We start from the raw sequence: 21,682 nt of genomic DNA, 5'->3' as shown, positions 1-21,682 counted from the left end.
GTGTAGAATGTTTAGGCTCTGCTCTGACTATTGCATCTGTAAGAGCTTGGTAGAATATTGAAATCAAAACTGTCTCTGCTTCTGTCTTAATCTCTTTTTCTCTCTCTCTCTCTCCTCTAGTGTAAATATCAAAATTTCATTGCAGCAGGTGTAACATGAACTACTAAAATAAATGGCTGAATTTTTTTTTTTCGTAGCTGGAATATGTGAACAATAAGAAAGTAATAAGTCAGGAAGACATGGAGATGATGGGACTCAACTCATCGTCGGTCTTCGATATCTACTACATGATCAACTTGACGCAGGACACCCTGTTCAACGACGTCCAGATCAACCCGAACTACAGCACCATACACGTGCCAACCAATGTCTACGATCAAGGTAGAACCTGTCACTGGTTCAACATGAACTTAATAAGTTGATCGAACCTCAACGCAATCTAACTTTACACTGGTTTGTCATGAATTTGATGCAATCTGACTTAAGGTGGCTCACTACACCGTGAAATATTTTCTCTAATCAGCAGAAAATTACTTGATTATGATAGATATCATTATGGATAAGAAGTATTTAAGTCTAATAGGCCAAAAATATGCAATTTTGGATGAAAAATTACATTTTTCAAAAATTTAATTTAGTTAACATGAACAAAAGCTCCAAGCAGATTCGAACTCATGATCTGTGGTTCAGAAGCCCAATACTTTAACCACTGAGCTACGACGATATACAACCCAATTCAACAATATAAACAGTTTAACAAAACATTTAAATCGCCAACTTGTGACGTAGTGTCTTAAAAAGTAAAAGTATAGGTGTAGTGAGGTACCTTAAATTATATATTCTTCACACTTTTGTATTTGAAGTGTTGCTGTATCAAATACGGGAGTGTGATGGAATATTTAAATATAAACAATAAAATGCTTTCTCTGATGATTCATTTGGGTTATGATGAAGGTAGTGGTCGTTGCTGAAAAAAATTACATATAAACCCGCTAACGTGGGTTATGTATTTTTTCTGCAAAGTCGCCACCTTCATATCCTGCATGAACCGCCAAAGAGCATTTCGTTGTTTAAATGTATGCGCCCTCTAGCTGTCTAAAGAGATGAGAGGTGGTTTTTTTAGTTTTTTATATAATGTGGAATCATTTAAATTCGTGGGGGCCAATTTTCATGGATTGTTGGATTTTGGTTATCTGTGGAGATGTAATTTCGGGATGCATCAATTTTAAGTTTCAGTAACGAAGATAACTCTTTTTAAATTTGTTTTTGTTGTAAATGTTAATTTGTTGGGAAGAACTGCCCATGAATACCATGAAAATTAAGCCACCACAAATTCTAATGATTCCACAGTCCCATTTTATCATTTCCATCTTTCTCTTCCTCTATTCATCGTAACCCACACAATATGAATGTCAAATTTTGGAATTATTTTTCTTCTAACTGGTCAGTCCCTGAATTTTTTTTTATTAAAATTAGGATCTTATTAAATACTGAATGAAACATAATAAAACATTGAATATAAAGATTGTGCCAATACATCCATGTTGTTGAAAAAAATTGATGACAAAAAACTAGGCTTATCCATTTTTTGTTCTTAGACTACAAGAAATTGCAGACTGAATAAGAATAACAAGTCTTTACCTGTATAAAATAGTTAATAAGGTGTGTAATGTTTATCTGTCTCTTATAGAGGGCAGGTAACCAAATGGATTCTTCATCTAAGAGAACATTCTTTTTGTCTCTTTTGTCAAGCTTAATGTGCTGCATTTAGATGAATTGGTATATCCTTTCAGTGAAGGAAATTGAATTTATTAATGTTTGTTGGCCGACATGGCTAGCATGTCCAATATAATAGCATGGGCTGAGGCAGTTTTATGGTTTCAATTATAAATCACAAAGTCTTTTTGAAAAAGTATGAAATTTGTTAGTGTAATTTAATGTTTACCATCTCGGTGTACTAAAAAATATAGAGATTTGATTTGTGAAGCCATTGAAATTGTTTATCACAATAAATTAATTATTTTCATGCAGTAAGTGCAACACATGCAAGCAATATGATCTGGCCATATTTTTTTAATGCCATTCATTATATAACTTTAATTGTGTTAAAACAATAATAGTTCATATTGAAGAAAGATAATACATCTTTTTATGAACTCACTTTTATAGATCTTCATCCAATGAATAGAATTGAATTATATTCAGAAGTTCATTATAATTACAGGCTTAATAAATACAGTAACTGAAAAACATTCATACTCAAATACATGAACAATTAAACTTTCTGAACCATTTCCCCATGGATTTGCCTCTGTCCTCTTTATGTGTTTCTCTGTTAGTCCTTCTGTACATCACAAACATCAATTTTCTACATTCTTTCCCATATGAGTTATTTTTCAATCTGAATCTAATGTTTATTTAGCCTTTGTTGTTTACATTAGTGTAATTGGACATGTTTGATCCCTAGATAATGCTCTCAAACATTAAATTTGATGGTAAAACACATCAAAGATCAAGAAAATTTAAACAAGTAAAACCATGCAGACAATCGGAGCAATTTCCTCAGCTGTTCAAACATTTATCCAGAGCAAAAATTCATCAACAGAACATGTTTTGATTTCTTTGATCTTTAATCATTTATTTGTCGTCGATGATGAGTTTTTTCCCCCCCGGAATGAATTCTTGAAATGCACAGTGTTAATGGAATGAAGATTAATCAAGTCTCTCTGTGAGATATTTTATGTAGCTGCTAAAGGTTTTGAAAAATTTCACCTATCTGGCACAAGAAAAGCATTTATCTTTATCACTGACCTTGACCTGTGACCTGTTTTCTAGAGTGTCTAAAAGCATTTTTTCATTGACCTTGACTTATGACCTGTTTTCTAGTGTCAAAAAGCATTTTTTCATTGACCTTGACTTATGACCTGTTTTCTAGAGTGTCAAAAAGCATTTTTTTTATCACTGACCTTGACTTATGACCTGTTTTCTCAAAAAAACATTTTTTTAACACTGACCTTGACTTATAACCTGTTTTCTAGAGTGTCACAGTGTATCAAATACAATATTATAGGAAGTCTTTCTGTCTCTGATATTTTGTACAATTTAAGCTTTTTAGATATACAGATCAAGATCTTATTATATACTGCAAGGTCTATACCTAAAAGAAAAAATAGGTCAAGGTTATATTCTCAAATAATTTTTGTTTAATTCTTCATTCAACTCTTCAGTGTGGAGAAAAATAATTTTCAACAAATGTGTTTTGATCTTCTAATTTAAACATGATTGAAATTTTCCCACTCATTTATTTTTTTAAGGCATATTGCAAACTATCTCCAGTTGTTAAAAACATCAACATATCAAAGTGAACTTCATGTTATGAATACTAGAAGAGAATTTAAATTCTTTGATTGTGGTGCAAGCGTGTTGCATGCCATATTGTGTATATCTCGCTGCTTATAGCTGTTTCACCCAGCTTCTGCACCCTAAAAGGATTGATATCACAAATGGAGTCGACACGATATGTCTAGTACGTAATAAAGATGGTTAGGTAATCAGCAAGTTGTAGTGTGATCATTATATCATATGCTAAGCTAGAGTGTTTGGAATTATTAGGCTGGGAATTGGGAGTATTGATCGATGGAGCCATTAATTACACAGTAGGTAATTATTTAAAACAGGAGGCTGATTGTGATGGAGATTACAATGTTTGTCAAAATAAAAAAAAAAAAAAAGATTTGAAAGCATTATATTTCAGACTTTGGCCCTAATTATGATTGGTTTTTTTTGGTGGTAATCCGAGTTTTTAAAGTGTAATATAATAAAAGTCATTAAGCAATACTATCACGGTAACCATTTTTTTTTTCTTTTTTGCAAGTGGATGAATTTCATTGTTATAAGTAGTTTCAAAATAAGGGAAATGAGTCCTTAAAATGATTAAAAACCTAGGGAAATTGAACGCTGTCCCATATTGTTTGAACTGATTTATATAGCCGATTATACTGTGAGAACTAAAGAGCTAAGTATCAGAAATGGCTGCATTGGCGTATTCCCGCATTTGCAGGGATACGAGCAGTGATAGTTAGAGATATATGGTTTTTAAATCCCCTCACTGATTGGATTTTTGTTATCTTGTTAATGAGTAACACTGCCGCCAAGCAGTCCCTCTATCTCTCTGGCTGATGTGTCATTTTCTAACCCAATGATCTGCAGATTTGTCGTAGTGTGCTGGTTTTTTTTTTTATGTTCCTCGTTTCTTTTTTTTCTCAAATTTCCTGACACATGATTTCTTCTTTGTGGATTTTAAAATCAACTTGATATTTTAATTGTGACTTGCCAACAGATTTATGGTCAAAACTGAAATCTGACTCTGGAACACTCATACCTGTTAACCCTCCCGCATTGCGCGGGAGACTCCCGCAAAACGGCCTAAAAATCTAAGATCTCCCGCATCCAACCTATCTCCCGCGCGGGAGACAAATTTCTCCCGCAATCGTATTTGTCTCCCCCAACCCCCGCCCCCCCCCCTAAATTCTGAATCTTTACATGCTAATTTCAACAATCACTGCCGGTTTTTTCTCTGATTTTGAGCTCAAAAAGCTGCTGTGTAGCTTGAATATATCAAAATCCATCCCAGTACTGTCTACCGTGATCATAGTACGACATGTTATAGTCCAGTTTACATTTTAGGATTACTTCCGGTTTTGACTTAAATCAGTTACGTAGTTAGTTATGCATAGGCCTTATAAAAAAATAAGTAAAAGCTTAAAACATCTTGATTTTACTCTGTAACACCAAAGAAAACAATACACAGCCAGTGGTGTCACTTAACAGGTGCACAGGTAAAGCACCCAAGCCACGTGCAGTGAGTCGTGACTAATTCTGTCTGGCCAGCACAGTCGGTAAAAATCAAAGTGAGTTTGGAACACTGAGTGTTTATACAAGCTACCGATAAAAGTGAAGCTCGAGGAAAAAGTGTAAAAGCATTTCACAAGAGTTTTTAAAGTTTATAATACCGGTACAGGGATGCTATTGACATTACAACAGAGATCATTTTTAAAGATACTGGAGAAATACATGTTGTTTTGTGAATTAAAAATCTATCCTATATATAAGGCAAAAAATAATTTTAATGAATATTATTTACTGGTATTTTCTTAACTGGCCGGGTTTCACTGCAAATTCAAAATACGCAAAATAAATTTTCTGTATTTACCCTAGATGTCAGCATGCAGTGATGGGTCAATACTGAACAATAAGAAGACTTAATATAAAAAGTGGCACTATTGACTTCTTGTATTGTACCATGCAAACAAAATAATAGTTTTCTGAACATGTACAGCAACACAAGTTGTAATTGCACACTGGTAGTCATAAAAATAAAAAAAATTAAAATGATTGCAAATGCATTAATAACAATGGTAAAGTAAGGTATCTAACAGTATTTTTAATATATATTTGCATTTCACGTGAAAAAACGTCGTTTACGCAAAATCTCCCCCTTAGCCAAGTTGGTAAGGGGGAGATTCTCCCACATAGCAGCTCTGAAAGGTTAACAGGTATGAACACTTTTTAAAAAAACCTTTCGGTTAAATGTCGCACATCTTGTTATTTTATACTGTAAATTCCTTATTTTACGCGAGTACTTAATTCCGAGATTCAACCCTTTTTCATCAAATCGCAAGAATAAAAAATCATGAATGCCATATTTTTATCAAAGTTTCTTGTAATTAACATATATCTGAAAAAAAAATGCAAGAATCTAAAATTTTTGATTTGTACTTCTTGTGATTTTATGCGGATATTAATTCCTTTTGTTTGATTAGGAATCTACAGTGCCCCCATGCAACTTGTATTTAACTCATCATTCTTTCATGAGTCAGTCAGTATGTCACTCCTGTTATTTTTCTAAGTGCGACTCCTATCTTAAACCACTGAACAGAATTTCTTGAAATATGTAAGAAATAATAAAGGACATAATGCTTATAAGCAGGAAATTCTAGTTCAATTTTTTTTTGGGGGGGGGGGGGGGGATTTTGGCACTTTTGAATTGAAAATTTTGTTGTCAGCAGTTGTTATATAGTGACAAAAGTATAGATGTGCAAGTTTGCTGGAAGTTTTGATGTGATGATTTTTTTGAGCCCCCTTATTAAATAAAATGACTTTTAAAATTTCTATATACACATAAACTTGAAAACTCTTGTTCTGTCCATTTCTTCCCTTTAAACATGGAAACTCATGTTCTCTCTCTCAGCCATCCTTTGATTGATGTTCTTGATCTATGACTTAAATCTGGTTCAAATTTCTTTGGTAAATTTGCAAGTTTATAACTTTCATCGCACTGTCAGTGAATGTTTAAGCAAAATGAGTAATATATGTCTGATACGTTTTATAAGACATTTCCTTTTACAGCCCCAGTCATCCTGAATGGGATTCAGTGGTCTAAGAAGCTAGATCCGATATTCAAACAGAACAGGAAGGAGACGTCCGACCTCCGCTGGCAGTACTACTGCAGTGCCGACGGATTCCTCCGGATTTATCCAGGTCAGAAATCAATCCAGATTTTCTTTTCTTTCTTCAATTTCATTTTCAATCCAAATGTTTATTCCTCCGGATTTTATTCAGGTCAGATAATAATCAGGAATGAACATTTGGATTGAAAATGAAATTGAAAAAAAAACTATATATTTTTCTTCAATTTCATTTTCAATCCAAATGTTCATTCCTCCGGATATTATCCAGCTCAGAAATCAATCCAGATTTTTTCTTTTCAATTTCATTTTCAATCCAAATGTTCATTCCTCCGGATATTATCCAGCTCAGAAATCAATCCAGATTTTTTTTCTTCAACTTCATTTTCAATTCAAATTTTTATTCCTCCACATTTTATCCAGGTCAGAAATTTATCCAGATTTTTGTTTGTTTTCTTCAATTTCGTTTTCAGTCCAAATGATTATTTCTCTGGATTTCTCCAGGTGAAGAATGTATCCAAATAGTTTGAACTTGCAAAAAAACGGACTTCTGTGATTCATTCAATTTTGTGGTGGCATTTTTATTAAGAATGTCAATTTTTAAAAAAATACTTTAAATTTGGATTTAAATTCAAGGATAAACTGCATGCTATTTACATGTATAAGTAATAAAATCTGTGGTTTCATAATTAGGTAGGTTTTAATTTTATTTGTTGGTAAAAAGTACCTATGAAAACCAAGAAAGTTGAGATCCCACAAATATTTACAGTACGTCATAAAACACAGACATGAAAACATAAAAAGAATTGCCACCAACACAACTAGCTGTAGCTTGATTGATTGATATATATTTTAATATTCTTTCTGTGTGTTTTTTTTTGCTCAGGTGTGAAATGGCCGAAGAACAACGTAGAAGAGAGTGTGGACATGTACGACTGCAGAGTCAGAAGCTGGTATCTACAATCTATATATTTAAGGAATAAGGAATCATTCTTTTAAGTATTATGAGGTGATAATTTCAGTCGAGGTGTGGTAAAATCCAATAAAGCCTTAAGGGCTTTATGACAGATTTGATCACGACCCAATCAAAATTATAGCCTCATAATATTCAAAGAATGATTCCTTATTACTTATGTATATAATAATTTTCAGCCATTGTACGATTGAATGTAAAAATATAAATAAGCAAACCCTGCTGATGCCCCAGTTAAAAGTCATTTGAAGTTATAATTAGACTGTATAGTACAAAATCGATACGTAGTGTTATTAAGGTAAAAACACTGAAAAATGTAAAGATATATCTATAGAACCAGTATGCTCTACAGTATCTTGCTTTGACTATATATTTAAGGAGGCCGGATAGTCAACGAATTATCCATCAGATCCATGCACCTTTAAATTCTATTTTTAGCCATAGAATAGGAATCAGTAAGAAAAAATCCAAATATTCTAGTTTTAAAATTTATGAACAATTTACTGCGTCTTTATACGAAGCTCTTTGTTTAAAGGAGATCATTATAGTCCAAAAATAGCCATGGACATACCACCCTCGAAATGGGCTAAGCATGCAAGTTATGATTAAGGTTATTATGGCCAGTCAAAATGGTTGCGGATAGGTTTTATGACGTTTTAAAAATTTCTAAATGAGAATATTAAGGTTTACTAGATAAAAGAAGTTTTAGACCCAATTTTATATGAAGAGCGTGTATTAAGATGAAAGACTGAAAACTATAAAAGAAACCAAGAAGATCTTAAGCATTTTTCTCATTAATCTAAAGGCATGGTCAGATTAATTCTTTAACATTTGCCCCCCCCCCCCCCCCCTTTCCTAATACTTCCACCCACCCATGCACACATATACCCATGATCTTAACTCTGACCATTGGCAAGTAAATTTTGGAATCATATTGAATGTAAATGTCCTGTTTCGAGTGGATTTTCCTCCAAATTCTTGAGTGCTTAACTTATCACATACAGAAAATCTACATCTGTCATTTGTGTATTGTGTTTACTTAAAAGGTACATTAAGGCAGCCAGTTCTCCCAAGAACATGGTGATACTGGTGGACACCAGCGGAAGCATGAAAGGTCGTCGACGGATTATCACCGTCAAAACCATTCAGAAACTGCTAGAGACACTCAGTGACGATGACCACTTCAATATCATAACGGTAAGTCTCGTTGATATTATCCAATTTTGAGTCATATTGACATCATATTCTAGCGCAAGTAGTGTCAAATATCAATACGACAAATTGTGTTGATAGTTATAATGGTCAGTAATGTTATAAAAGTCATTATTTTTTCCACTTAATATGTAATCCTCGATTCTATTGGGTTTCAGTAAGTTCCATTAAATAACTTGAGCAAATTGCTTGTTCTTACTGTAAATCTTCTGATTCACAAGTAATCACTAAAGTATATAGCTTGGTTAATCTAAATTTTGTAATTAAAGATAAATTAAACATATTACTGCAAAAAATTCAGCAATAACAGTAACTTAAGTATTTCACTCGGTTCCAGTATTCTGACAAACCCCGTTACCTGGACAACTGTTTTAGTGGGACACTCATGCAGGCGAACATACAGAACAAGCAGCGAGCTGTCAAGCTGTTCAAGAAGCTCGAGATGAAAGACACAGGGGAGCTGAACCTGGCACTGGAAGAGGCATTTAAGTTGTTCAAGTCAGAGGTCAGTGATTGATGTAGCGGCATTCAAGTCAAAGGTCAGAGTTTGATGAAGAGATGTTAAAAGCCAGAGGTCAATATATGAAAGAGTTCATTAGACAAGCAGTTCAGTTCAGTGGTCAGTGTTTGATAAAGAGATGTTAAAAGTCAGATGTCAAAGTTTGATATGGAGGTGTTAAAGTCAAAGGTCAATATATGATACTAAACAGTTCAAGCTGTTCAAACCAGAGGTCAGTGTTTGATATGGAGGTGTTAAGGTCAGAGGTCAGTGTTTGATATGGAGGTGTTAAGGTCAGAGGTCAGAGTTTGATATGGAGGTGTTAAGGTCAGAGGTCAGAGTTTGATATGGAGGGGTTAAGGTCAGAGGTCAGTGTTTGATATGGAGGTGTTAAAGTCAGAGGTCGGTGTTCATTATTGAGGGGTTATAGTCAGAGATCAGTGTTTGATATTAAGTTGTTCATGCCAAAGGTCAAAGTTTGATACAGTTTAGAAGTTCATGTCAGAGGTCAATATCTGATATTAAGGAGTTCAAGCTGTTCAAGTCATAAGTCAGTGCTTGTTTTTATGGAGTCATTGATCAGTGTTTGATATGAAGGTGTTCAAGTCAGAGGTCCATTTGTGCACTTTAACATAAAACAACAGTGGTTTGATATACTAGAGGTGACGAGAATATTATAGACATGGTCTGGGTTAGAATCAAGATTCTATGATTTTCTTGTCAGATGACATCAAACTAAAGATGGACTGACTGCCACATTCTTATTTGATTCAGGCTAATCTCTGTTGCTCTGATGGATAATTAATATATGTCAAGGGATTTTTTTTAAAACACTTAAGAAATGAAGATTTGTTAAAATTGTTTTTTTTGCTGGTTAATGATGAAAAGAGCTAGAAAAATATGACTTAATCTTGAAAGTTAACAGTTGTATGTAATATTGGGTATCAGATCTTCAAATCTTTGAAGAACAGTGATGATTGAGAAATATTTGTTATATCTTTGATATTGGAGCGTAATCAAGAGAAGTATACCCCTGAGATTTCCTTGGTATTCAAAAATGGATATCAATACCCTGTAAAAGGTTTGGCTTATAAATAAGTGAATCACATTTTTCTGGTTAAAGCCTCTTTAACAGCAAGGTCCAATTACTTAGAGAGCGATGTTCCGAAATCATTTTGGTTGCGGTCGTGGTTACGATTTTTAAAATTTTTTCTCGCAGAAGAAAAAAGGACAAGAACAATGCAACAAGGCCATAATGGTGATCACAGACGGACCGTCAGAAACATATAAAGAAATCTTTGAAACACACAACTGGCCAAATAAAACGGTGAGTTGATAGAATGTTTGTGGTCTTAAATGAAGGACGAGTTGGTTTTTTTTCTATTTTCATTATACTTTGGGTTCTAATTTCCTCAGGGATTTAGTTATGAAAATCTCATTCATAATTGGTTTTTTTTTCTACTGGAGTAGATGCAATATAGTTCTAATTTTTATGTTCGTAAAGAGTGCTATGACGTTGGCGTGTGCATTATTAGTCCCCGGAGAGGGTCATTATTACTAGGTCTGGAAAGTGTTTAGCAAAATCTAAAAACGAAGACTGACAACAAGTGAGAAAGTGAAGTAGACAAAAAAATCTATAATAACTTATTTTTGTCCATATAAACTTGGCAAATTGGAATTATTCGCCTTGTGGGAATGAAATCTTGGCAATAGTATATAGATGAACTCACTGGTAGGGTGCGAGTCTTTCACGCTATGAAGGCAGACATCATGCAAGGCATTTCTGTTGAGAGCGGAAATTTATGACACAACATTGGCCATTTAGTATTTTGCTCTTTTTTTCTACCATTTGTTCTTTTTTTATGGGGAAGGGAATGTCCAAGAGGGAAAAATTATATCTGTTTTGATTATCATGTTGATCCATCATAAACAGCTGGAAATATTTTTTCAGTTAATATTAAATTGTGCCGCCATGTTGTTATGGCCACACCAATATAATTTCTTGTTCATCTGACATTCCATGGAAAAGGGTACAAGCGGGCGAGCGATTAAAAGAAAAAAATATTTTTTTTTTTAGCATAAAATTTTAAGGGGTTACATATTAAATAAATTTGATGGGACAGTAATATTTCTTCTACTTGTTTCTGATTTATAAATTTAAACTCTAAAAAATGTGAAAAAAAGAGCAGACATAGAACAGAAAGCATCGCAAAATTTCCTGGATGCAGGAAATTTATATTAATATTATTTGTATAGTTTCTAATCATTTAAAGACAAGTGCGTGGGGTCCGACGAACAAGAAATTATATTGGTGTGGCCTATGTTATATTTGATGAAATATTTTGATGTCATTTTATCTCAAGTACATGTGTTGGATAAATTAGAATCTAAAGTAACATCTTTTTTTAGGTGAGGCTGTTTTCTTTTCTGGTTGGTCGGGAAGTAAAGGAGAATAGGTACGCCAAATGGATGGCCTGTGCCAACAAAGGTAATTATTGGGGTGAATGAATTTCTTCCTTTGTATAAGAACTTCAAAGTTTTGTTTAAACATGAGAGAAGACAGCTGAGACCTGGGCATTCAATTAAGCTGCTAAAAGATAGAAATTAAGCAGGGTCCCCTTTGACCATGCACTGACTGCTTCATTGTATTCTTTTGAGAAATTCGCCCAAAGTATAATTATACACCGAATTCCCAATACTCATTTTCTGTGGTATGACTAATAAAGTATGAAATAGAAGACCCTTTGATAGTACCTCAGAGAACAAAAATCAATTTCTGGTTCAGTGATAAAAAGATAATGTCTCAGAAGTAGTGGCACCTTAAACATGAATTGTTTAAAAATAAATACTGTTGTTTCATTAATATTCAAGGGCATCAATTTTCGTGGATAAAGTGAAAATCACAGTTTCAAGGATACGTAAATTTGTGGCCAACGATCCTATCAGTACAAAATGTTAATAAAAATTGCACTTCAATGAACAATTAATTTAGTGTATCAACTTATCAACGAAATCCACGAAAATTGGTATTCAACGAATATTGATGAAACCACAGTATTGTATACATGGTTATTTTCACCCTTTGTAATTTTCGCCCTTCTACACTTGCAAACAGTTTAGCCCCATCTTGAATTCGCCCAGACACGCCAGTTGTGTTTGAAGAGAGATTAGTTGAGATATTAGAATTTGCCCAGTTTTAAATTTTTAAAAAGGACAAAGCGGGCAACTAAGGGGTGGAAATAAGACGGGGGCAAATACTTCCCTGTATAGAGTATATATTTAAATTACATATACTTAAAGGAATATAGTTTGAAGCAAAAATGTGAGATAGTAGATTCAATCAAAAAAAAATTTTGACATCCTTAATGATTTAAATACCTGAAATGTTAACTCTGGGGATTTTTTTTTATAGGATATTACACTCACATCTCAACACTGGCAGATGTACAAGAAAGTGTTCAGGTAAATTGAATGTTTGCATGGATTGACTTACGTTGAACGCAAGTGGATTTTAAGTTAAACACAAGTGGATTTTAAGTTAAACACTAGTGGATTTTAAGTTTAACAATTAGTCTAGTGTACTTTAAGTCATACTCAGAACATGTAATCTTATACATTACTGTAGGTTCCTAATAATAAAACGTGAGGAATTAATATCCACGTAAAAGCCCGAAAAGCACATTGCTGGGATTTTAAAATCTGTTTTTAAAATCATGTAAACAAAATGAGACTATGATAACAATCCAGCGTTACTGTACACTGTTACTGCGATACTGTACCAGTTTTTTTGCGAGTCAAAAAATTTGAAAAAAAATGGGTAAATTTGCATCTCAAAGTAAGCTTTATTTTTTGTTAATCTAGTATTGTAAAGATAGGAAACAAATATATGGGATATCAAACTTTCTGTGTACTGTTTTTTTTGTTGTTGTTGTTTTTTTTTGTTTGCAATGTGAAAGTGATTGCAAAAAAGCTATATTTAGACCATCACGAAACTTCTCTAGAGGGCGGATGGTTTGGCCATTTTAGACTACTGCAGATTCCTTATTAAACACGAGGAATTAATATCTGGGTAAAATTGCGAGTAGCACATCTCGCAAAATTTAAAATCACGCTTTTATTTTTTGGACATACCTTGCGTATATGTTCACAAATTGAAACTATGAAACCAATTTGGCATTCAGGATATTATATTTTCTACGGATTTGATGCAAATCGGTGAATTCGGGGAATTAAGTACTCCTGTAAAATAAGGAATCTACTGAAAAAGATTTCAGTCTGTAGATAGATATATACATACTTGCCAACTGACCCGATTTCGTCGGGTCACACCCGATTTTTCAACCCTTCACCCGATTATTTTTTATGACCCGGCGGGTCATGCTTTTCACCCGATTTTTGTCGAACAACCCGAAAATCTCCCGATTTCCGGATTTGGTTCGTAAATTACGTTGCGCGTTTGACTTCCAGTTATCAACCCAAGCTAAGCTTGGATTTACGTAACGCGTAAACAATGCCGATGGCTTTAATAGACACATTATTTAATAAGTGTAATTATTATCGTGAGTTGTTTTGACTAAGCGAAGGTTTAAATCATTAAGTTTGATGGCTTCCAATAAGAAAAGGTCTTCATCGGGGCCAACGGAATCAAAACCAACAAAAAGAAAACGATTTTTTTGTCGCTACCTATCAACATATCTGGGAAAATGAATTTCCATAGGTTCCAACGAGGCTTTTGCGATCTATGTAACGCACATTTGAATATTGGATTTTGTGCTCAAAATGATCTGACTAAACATTCAAAAACGCTAAGTCATGTATAGATATGCTTTTTAATACACAAAAGTCTTCCAAGTCGCTTACAACTTTCATGCCATCATTTACAGAGTTCAAAAGCAAGGTTAATGTAGCAGAAACTCTTTTTGCATTTTTTTTTTCAGCTGAACACAACCTACTATTTTCTGTGTTAGATCACTTTACAAAATTCAAAATCAGCAACTGTTAGTTAAAATGCTTCTTTGCAATAAAGTACATGTATTACACATAAGTTTTAACACATATTTCTATTGTATATACCTATGAAATGCATGATTAATATATCGTGAATGTCGTTACGCGCTATGACCAGATTTTTTACTTTCCACATCTGGTCATGACCAGATTTTCACATGCTGGAGGTTGGCAAGTATGAATATATATAAGAAAATAACAAATGTTAATTGCATTAAATTTTTTGGTACTAAAACTTTCCCAGAACAATATTCATAAACTATATTCCAAAATTTTTTTTGCACAAAAAATATTGGTATAACGTTTTTTGTATGGATGGAACTGTAGCTCAATGGTCCGTATTTCCAAATTTCTTGTGGAGCTACTGTTCTGCAGGCTTTCTGGGTAATAATGTCATTGGATCCCCATGTTAAAATTTTATGAAATGTACCCTAATTGTGAGGTTTTCTCACAAATAAACAATCTTATCAGCTTTATGATAATATGTTGTTTGTATAATAAAATCAATGAAATGATGCAGATGACACCTTGATATTTCCAAAACACAAACTATGTACATGACTATACTTCATAAAGAACAAAAATTGCAATACAGACTGACAGTCATTATCTGTATCAGACCAGATGTAAAAGTAGGTGTTTTACAGAAAAATGCAATTAATGCTTTTGGATATTTAACACAGGAAAGAGATAGCGACGGAAAAGTAATTTTCTCATCAAATGAGACTTAGTAGCATGTAGAAATGATTAAATGTAAAACCACTTGTGATTGCGACTAGAAAGGCTTTCATAATGAGAAAATCTTTGCGACACCAAGAATCAAATTAAGAGAAGCAGAGAGATTGGAAGATTTTGCAACTGAATATTGGGAATTGCTGCATTTAATCAAGAAGGGAGGGGGTAAAAAGTCAAAATTCATTCTCATCTCTCTCTCTCAAACTCCACTCATTTATTTCTATTTCACAATGGTGGACAGATTAAGTCTGCAAAATGCCTCTGTAGGATAGTCATTTCTGAGAACAAAGGAATCGTGATTTGTCCCCTGGGTATGTCATTTATCTGGAAATATGTTGATTTGGTGTCAATAGCGATAAACGCGCTAAATTACGTCCGAGATTACAAGGCGATCAGTCGCTGATGGAGACATGTAGGTATATCATTTGGGCTGTGTGCTAATAATTATAAGGCGGGCATTTTCACGATTCTCTGCTCTGAGATTCATCAAAGAGAGCTAATCAATGCAATCAACGTCTGAACAAGAATGAGGCAGGCTGTCCAGTTTCCATGTTCTCTGTTTTATCTCATTTGGAAGGGAATGAAATCTCATTCAAATTCATTTTATTAAATACATCAATATTTCATGAAAATCATCAGACTGAGTTAATTGTAGCAATTTGAACTTATTTCCTTTCTATGTAAATATTTTTATGAATGGAATTTTTTTTTATAGCCCAATATAGTATCAAAACAAATTAAAGCTACTCATTTTTGTTGCTCCAGTGCGGAGATAAAATGGATTTAAAGACAAACAATATTTTTCCTCCCTTTATCAATTTGTACAGTTACAGTACCTCTTTAGAATTGTTTTAATCTTACTCACTTCTTTTATGATTTTGAATAATCAATTTCTGAAATAGATATTATACTGCTACAAAGATTTTATTACAGCAAACATGAGTTAATTGAATTTAACGAGGCCGAGGACAGATTGAGTACGCACGCTTTCGCGCAGCGTTTCATTTGTATTGTGACGTCATCTTTTGCTTGGTTGACGCCATTTTTATTATTTTGTGGAATAAACATAAATGTCTCGAAGTATAAGCTATATTTGGGCTCGGGTCGAAAACGTGAAGAGAGTTCAGCAAGCCTAGCCGTCTGTCACGTTTTCTTAACCGACCTAAATATAGCTTGATTCATATATTTCAAGACAGTAACAATGTTTTTTATTTATCGACCCTTAATATTTGATGTTATGTATATATTTATTACTTAAATATGTCTGAATGTTTTAATGATACTATAAAGATCACCATTTCCGCCTTTGTCAAATAAAAAATAGCCATTATCTGACAAATCTGGGAAATTGGGCATAAAAAAAACAAAATTTGATAAGACCCCTGGAGCAAACCAGTAGGTAAAAAGGTTTTTTTATTTGACCATTTGATGCCTTTTAGCAATTACTTTAATATGTAGAACAGAAAAAGAAATCCCTAGGGGAGAAGTTTAAAAAAAAGTTTTCATGAATCAAAATAGCTTCTTCGTTATGCTTCACTATTGGCATGTGTAATTGTTTTTGCAATATGGAGAAGGAGGTTCTTAGTTCCTCAATCCAACCCCCACCACGTTTTCCAAAAATCTCTCCGAAGAATTGTCTTATGTGTCCTGCATATATTTCAATGAAGGTTTTATAAATATGATCCTGGTTTTATTTATGAGAGGTTCATGGAAGTGTTTCAATTTTTTTCAGTATGATCTCCGAGTGGTTTTTTTTAGCATTCTTCAACTTCTAGTGTTGTTTTTCAGTATTATCTTCGAGTGTTGAGTCGTCCAATGGGGATGGCCCACAGAGAAGGCGGTCTTTCTAGAACCCCTAAATGGACACCGGTGTACACAGATTATACTACGGAGGTTACACAGAACCTCAGGGAGGTACACATACTTTCCATTCCTAATTATATGTGAGAAATTAGTGTTGGCATAAAATTGCCAGAAGCACTCTTAGAAAGTTTTAAAATGAATTATTTGCAATAATAACTAAGTCCAGCTTTTGTGGAATTAATTTGTTATTTAGCCGATTTTTAATTCGTTTTGGGCTTCTCCAAACTTTATTTCACATGTTGATTTTTTATTGAAGATTTTTTTTCCACTTTTTATTTTAACGATAGTAAGATAAATTAGTGAGAGCTAAAATTTTAAACTTAAATGCATTACATGCAGTAAAGTTACGGTATGCAGGTTAAGGAGAGGGGGGCTGACACTTGCATTCATGCCCATCAGAAGGAAATTGAAATATAAAAACATACACCCACTCTGTTGAACACCCTGTGTGGGAAATGTTGAAGTTTACAACAAATGCATAGAATTGGTAGTTAATTTGTGTTGAGCTTCAGTAAGCGACTCATTGGCAGCATTCCTCTTATTTGTTGTTTTTGATTGACAGGGAGTGGGCCTGGTTATTTCTGTGTCCATGCCAGTGTTTGACACCAGTAATTCATCGGTAAGTTTATGAAAAGTTCTTTTAAACATTTGATTAACTCTCTTTTTTGAATTCCAGCAAAATAATGAAATAATATACAAAATGATAATGACTGTTGCATTGTATTTTTGCCTAAGAACTACCGGTTACTTAAGGTAGTTTTGATTTTTTGGTATATGACCATCCAAAGTTTTACATTTCTCTAAGACAGGGAAATTTTGTCGATCAATTATACTGAGTTTACCATCAAACAATTTCCTTTCTGTGTTTGCACAATGATCTCTGTTAATCTACTAGGCTACTGGTGGGCGATTATTGGGGGTGATGGGGACAGACATACCAATCCAAGAAATCACCAATCTGGTGCCCAAAGGCAAGCTTGGGGCCAACGCCTACACCTTTATGTACACTCACCACGGATATGTACTGTTTCATCCCAACATGAAGCCCATGTACCATAAGATAGTAAGTAGAGTGCCATTTAATTGGCTCCATATTTGCAAGCTTTCATTTTCTGAAAACCATGGCTATGCTGTCTCGCATAAGCGTATTCAAGACAATGTCTAGTTTTTGAATTGATACAAATTTTGTGTGAGCAGTTTAAGTTTTGTTTTTTATGTTAAAAGAATTCAAGACAATGTCTAGTTTTTGAATTGATACAAATTTTGTGTGAGCAGTTTAAGTTTTGTTTTTTATGTTAAAAGAATTCAAGACAATGTCTAGTTTTTGAATTGATACAAATTTTGTGTGAGCAGTTTAAGTTTTGTTTTTTATGTTAAAAGAATTCAAGACAATGTCTAGTTTTTGAATTGATACAAATTTTGTGTGAGCAGTTTAAGTTTTGTTTTTTATGTTAAAAGAATTCAAGACAATGTCTAGTTTTTGAATTGATACAAATTTTGTGTGAGCAGTTTAAGTTTTGTTTTTTATGTTAAAAGAATTCAAGACAATGTCTAGTTTTTGAATTGATACAAATTTTGTGTGAGCTTTAAGTTTTGTTTTTTATGTTAAAAGAATTCAAGACAATGTCTAGTTTTTGAATTGATACAAATTTTGTGTGAGCTTTAAGTTTTGTTTTTTATGTTTAACTTAAAAGAATTCAAGACAATGTCTAGTTTTTGAATTGATACAAATTTTGTGTGAGCTTTAAGTTTTGTTTTTTATGTTAAAAGAAAAGAAAAGAAATTAAAAGTTTTTGTTGAATTTTTAAAAAATGATTTGATCGATATTTACGTTTAAAAAATCTGTACTGAAACACAACCTGAAAACAATTTCTTGTCATGTTTTGGTCATTTTAGTATTGGGTTTGGACAGAAAAGCTATGCTACTATACCTATAGTTCGGAATTTTTTTTTACATTATATAATTATGTAGAAATGTATAGATGTTGATGATGTATCCTTTGATAGAAAGGAAGCACGTCAGCTGAGAAGGAGTTCCGTCCCTTTTTTAACACCATTGACATCACAGAGATGGAGTACGCTGTAGATCACGAAGAATTACATGAGGTACGGGAACTATTTCCTCACTCCACAGGTTTTATTACTGTGGTTTCATCAATATTCGTTGAATACCAATTTTCGTTGATTTCAAGGTTTAGTTGATCCACGAAATTAAATGTTCATTGAAGTGCCATTTCTATTCACACTTTGCATTGATAGGGTCATTGGCCACGAATTTACGTATATCCTTGAAACTGTTATTTTCACTTTATCCATGAAAATTGATACCCTTGAATATTAATGAAACCACAGTATCCCCTTAGAGGGGATATAGCATCACTGATTGTGTTAGTGTGGGTGTGTCAGTGTACAAAAGCTTTTTGGCAAGATTGAATAAAAACTTAGCACCTAAATTCCTTAAATTTTGAATATGCATGTACTTATAAAGCATTGTAATAAGTCAAGCTCTATTCATTTTCAAAGTTAATGATGAATGTTTTCTAGAGATATGCAAAATTTAGCTAACATTACAAAATTAATTTTGTTTTAGTTTAGACAAAAATTACTAAGTGCCTCAAATCGAGGGAAAATCAAGCTCAAAGTGAAAGTGCCTTATGACCGATCAGTGCCTTATGACAGAATGGTAGGTTCCAATTATTCTTCCTATATCTAGTACTTGGAAAATATTTTTCTACAATGAGAGTGTTAATTTAAGGTGGTATGGGACACCTTCATGTTGTGATGTATTGTTTATTGAAAGAAACAATATTAAAATGAAGTCTAATTATATCGGCAGTTTCTTTCTCAGTATTGTCACTTAACAGCGTAGCGCAGTGGGTTAGAGGGTTTACTACGAATCTGTAAGTCATGAGTTCTAATCCCTCTAGGGGTTTTACATTTTTCACCTCTCCAAAAAATTTCAAATTTAAAGCTATTTTTGGATAAATAGTGTGAAGTTTAAATATTCTAAACCGGTGAAAGTGTTCTAATTTCCATGTATCTAATCCACATTAATATCGACAGATGTTCCATACCACCTTAAGGAAATAAATTGCAAAATCGATTTGTGGTAATATTATAGACAATGACACTGGGAAATGTAAATTTTGTCATATAGCTACGTTGTTAAACTATACTGTACTGTAAAACATGGTAAAAGCAAAGCACCAGTGGCAAGAAGTTTTGATTCACCATAAATTTAATGTAATTTGTTACATCCAATCAGTTTTCAATACATTTTTAAACCACTTGGTATTGAAAGTGAAATGGACATGCATGAATTGGTGTTAAGCTCAGGGTTGTTATACTCTAGATTCCTTATATTATTTTACGCAGATACCTAATTCCGTTATTCAACCATTTTGCATTAAATCACAAGAATATAAATTGCGAACGCCAACATTTTATCATAGTTTCATTTAGTTTAGTCTGAGAAACAAAAGCGAGATTTTTAAATCCGCAAAAAGTGCCTCTCGCAAATTTTAAGCTAATTTAAAAGCTAATTCCTCGCATTTAATTTGGAATCTACAGATGCAATGTTTTACTGTTTTGGGTTTCTTGAATAATTTGGGCTTATGCATTCCTGCTTCACACTGGGGCTATTTAAACAATAAAATGCTTTCTTTGATGATTCATGCGGGATATGAAGGTAGCAACATTGCAGGAACAATACATAATCCGCGTTAGCAAGTTATGTAAATTTTTCCAGCAATGATCACTACCTTCATAACCCGCATGAATCATCAAAGAAAGCATTTTTGTCCCCCGCCGCAACGCGGAGCGGAGACATAGAAATGCCGGGCGTCCGTCCGTGCGTCCGTGTGTCCGTCCATCACACTTTTTTGTAAGCGCTCTCATGTGTACAAATTTTGACGGATTTTCATCAAATTTATACCAAATGTTTATACCACTATTACCTTGGTCAAGTTCGAAAATCAGCATTGGTCGATACTTTTTGTTGGAGTTATGGGACTTTGACCACAATAATGACTCTGTTTTATCCAAAAATTGAACTTGTAAGCACTCTCATGCCTACAAATTTTGACGGATTTTCAATAAATTTATACCAAATGTTTATACCACTAATACTTTGGTCAAGTTCGAAAATCAGCATTGGTCGATACTTTTTGTTGGAGTTATGGGACTTTGACCACAATAATGACTCCGTTTTATCCCAAAATTCACCTTGTAAGCGCTCTCATGCCTACAAATTTTGACGGATTTAAATGAAATGTATACCAAATGATTATACCACTAATACCTTGGTCAAGTTCCTAAATCAGCCTTGGTCGATACTAGTATACTGCTTGACCGGCGGGGGACCCAGGAATTCTATTCTTGTATTGTTTATATTAACATCTTTCTTTAACTAATTAATAAACTGATTATGAAAAGTTAGTAAAATTCACTAAATTACTGTTAATGTACAAAAGTGCATTAGCTAAAGGAAACAGCAAAATCGACTCCTGTGAGACTTTGAGTCTGGCATCGTCATGATTATTTCGTGCAGTTTGGGATTTTACTAAGGTTGCTGAAGGTTCAGACCAATCGATAAACAGGGCATGTCAATTTCAGTCCTGTCACTTTCAGCCGCTGTAGATTTCGACCAATTGATAAATAGGACGTGTAGATTTCAGTCTGGCTATTTCCATAGAGCTATGAATTAACTAAGTTTCCATAAGAAATAGAGGAAATTATGCTTGGTAGGTGTAAAATTAATATAAATCTGTGAGTGCAAACAATCTTGATGGCATGCAGGGATAATATCCATCTCTAGTATACTGTATATTCCTAATTAAATGCGAGGAATTAATTTCCACGTAAAATCGCAAGATGCAACCATCGCGAATTTTAAAATCTTGCTTTTATTTTTCAGGGAGTATTGAA

General features: G+C 33.5%; 1 protein-coding gene across 1 annotated transcript in view; it reads left to right on the top strand.

Moving 5' to 3' along the window:
• The window catches only part of LOC128158184 (voltage-dependent calcium channel subunit alpha-2/delta-3-like), an 88,446-nt gene that overhangs the window by 40,344 nt on the left and 26,420 nt on the right, over nucleotides 1-21,682 (top strand). Inside the window, exons 5-17 of the mRNA XM_052820935.1 lie at nucleotides 198-381; nucleotides 6,409-6,540; nucleotides 7,354-7,420; nucleotides 8,487-8,637; nucleotides 8,990-9,157; nucleotides 10,371-10,478; nucleotides 11,561-11,639; nucleotides 12,564-12,613; nucleotides 16,682-16,807; nucleotides 17,319-17,375; nucleotides 17,652-17,819; nucleotides 18,764-18,862; nucleotides 19,347-19,439. Coding sequence (XP_052676895.1) covers nucleotides 198-381; nucleotides 6,409-6,540; nucleotides 7,354-7,420; nucleotides 8,487-8,637; nucleotides 8,990-9,157; nucleotides 10,371-10,478; nucleotides 11,561-11,639; nucleotides 12,564-12,613; nucleotides 16,682-16,807; nucleotides 17,319-17,375; nucleotides 17,652-17,819; nucleotides 18,764-18,862; nucleotides 19,347-19,439 — 1,482 coding nt within the window. The remainder of the gene's footprint in view (nucleotides 1-197; nucleotides 382-6,408; nucleotides 6,541-7,353; nucleotides 7,421-8,486; nucleotides 8,638-8,989; nucleotides 9,158-10,370; nucleotides 10,479-11,560; nucleotides 11,640-12,563; nucleotides 12,614-16,681; nucleotides 16,808-17,318; nucleotides 17,376-17,651; nucleotides 17,820-18,763; nucleotides 18,863-19,346; nucleotides 19,440-21,682) is intronic.

Source organism: Crassostrea angulata, chromosome 8 (assembly GCF_025612915.1).
Source record: "Crassostrea angulata isolate pt1a10 chromosome 8, ASM2561291v2, whole genome shotgun sequence".
Taxonomy (NCBI): domain Eukaryota; kingdom Metazoa; phylum Mollusca; class Bivalvia; order Ostreida; family Ostreidae; genus Magallana; species Magallana angulata.
This window is presented reverse-complemented; position numbering and strand designations above follow the sequence as displayed.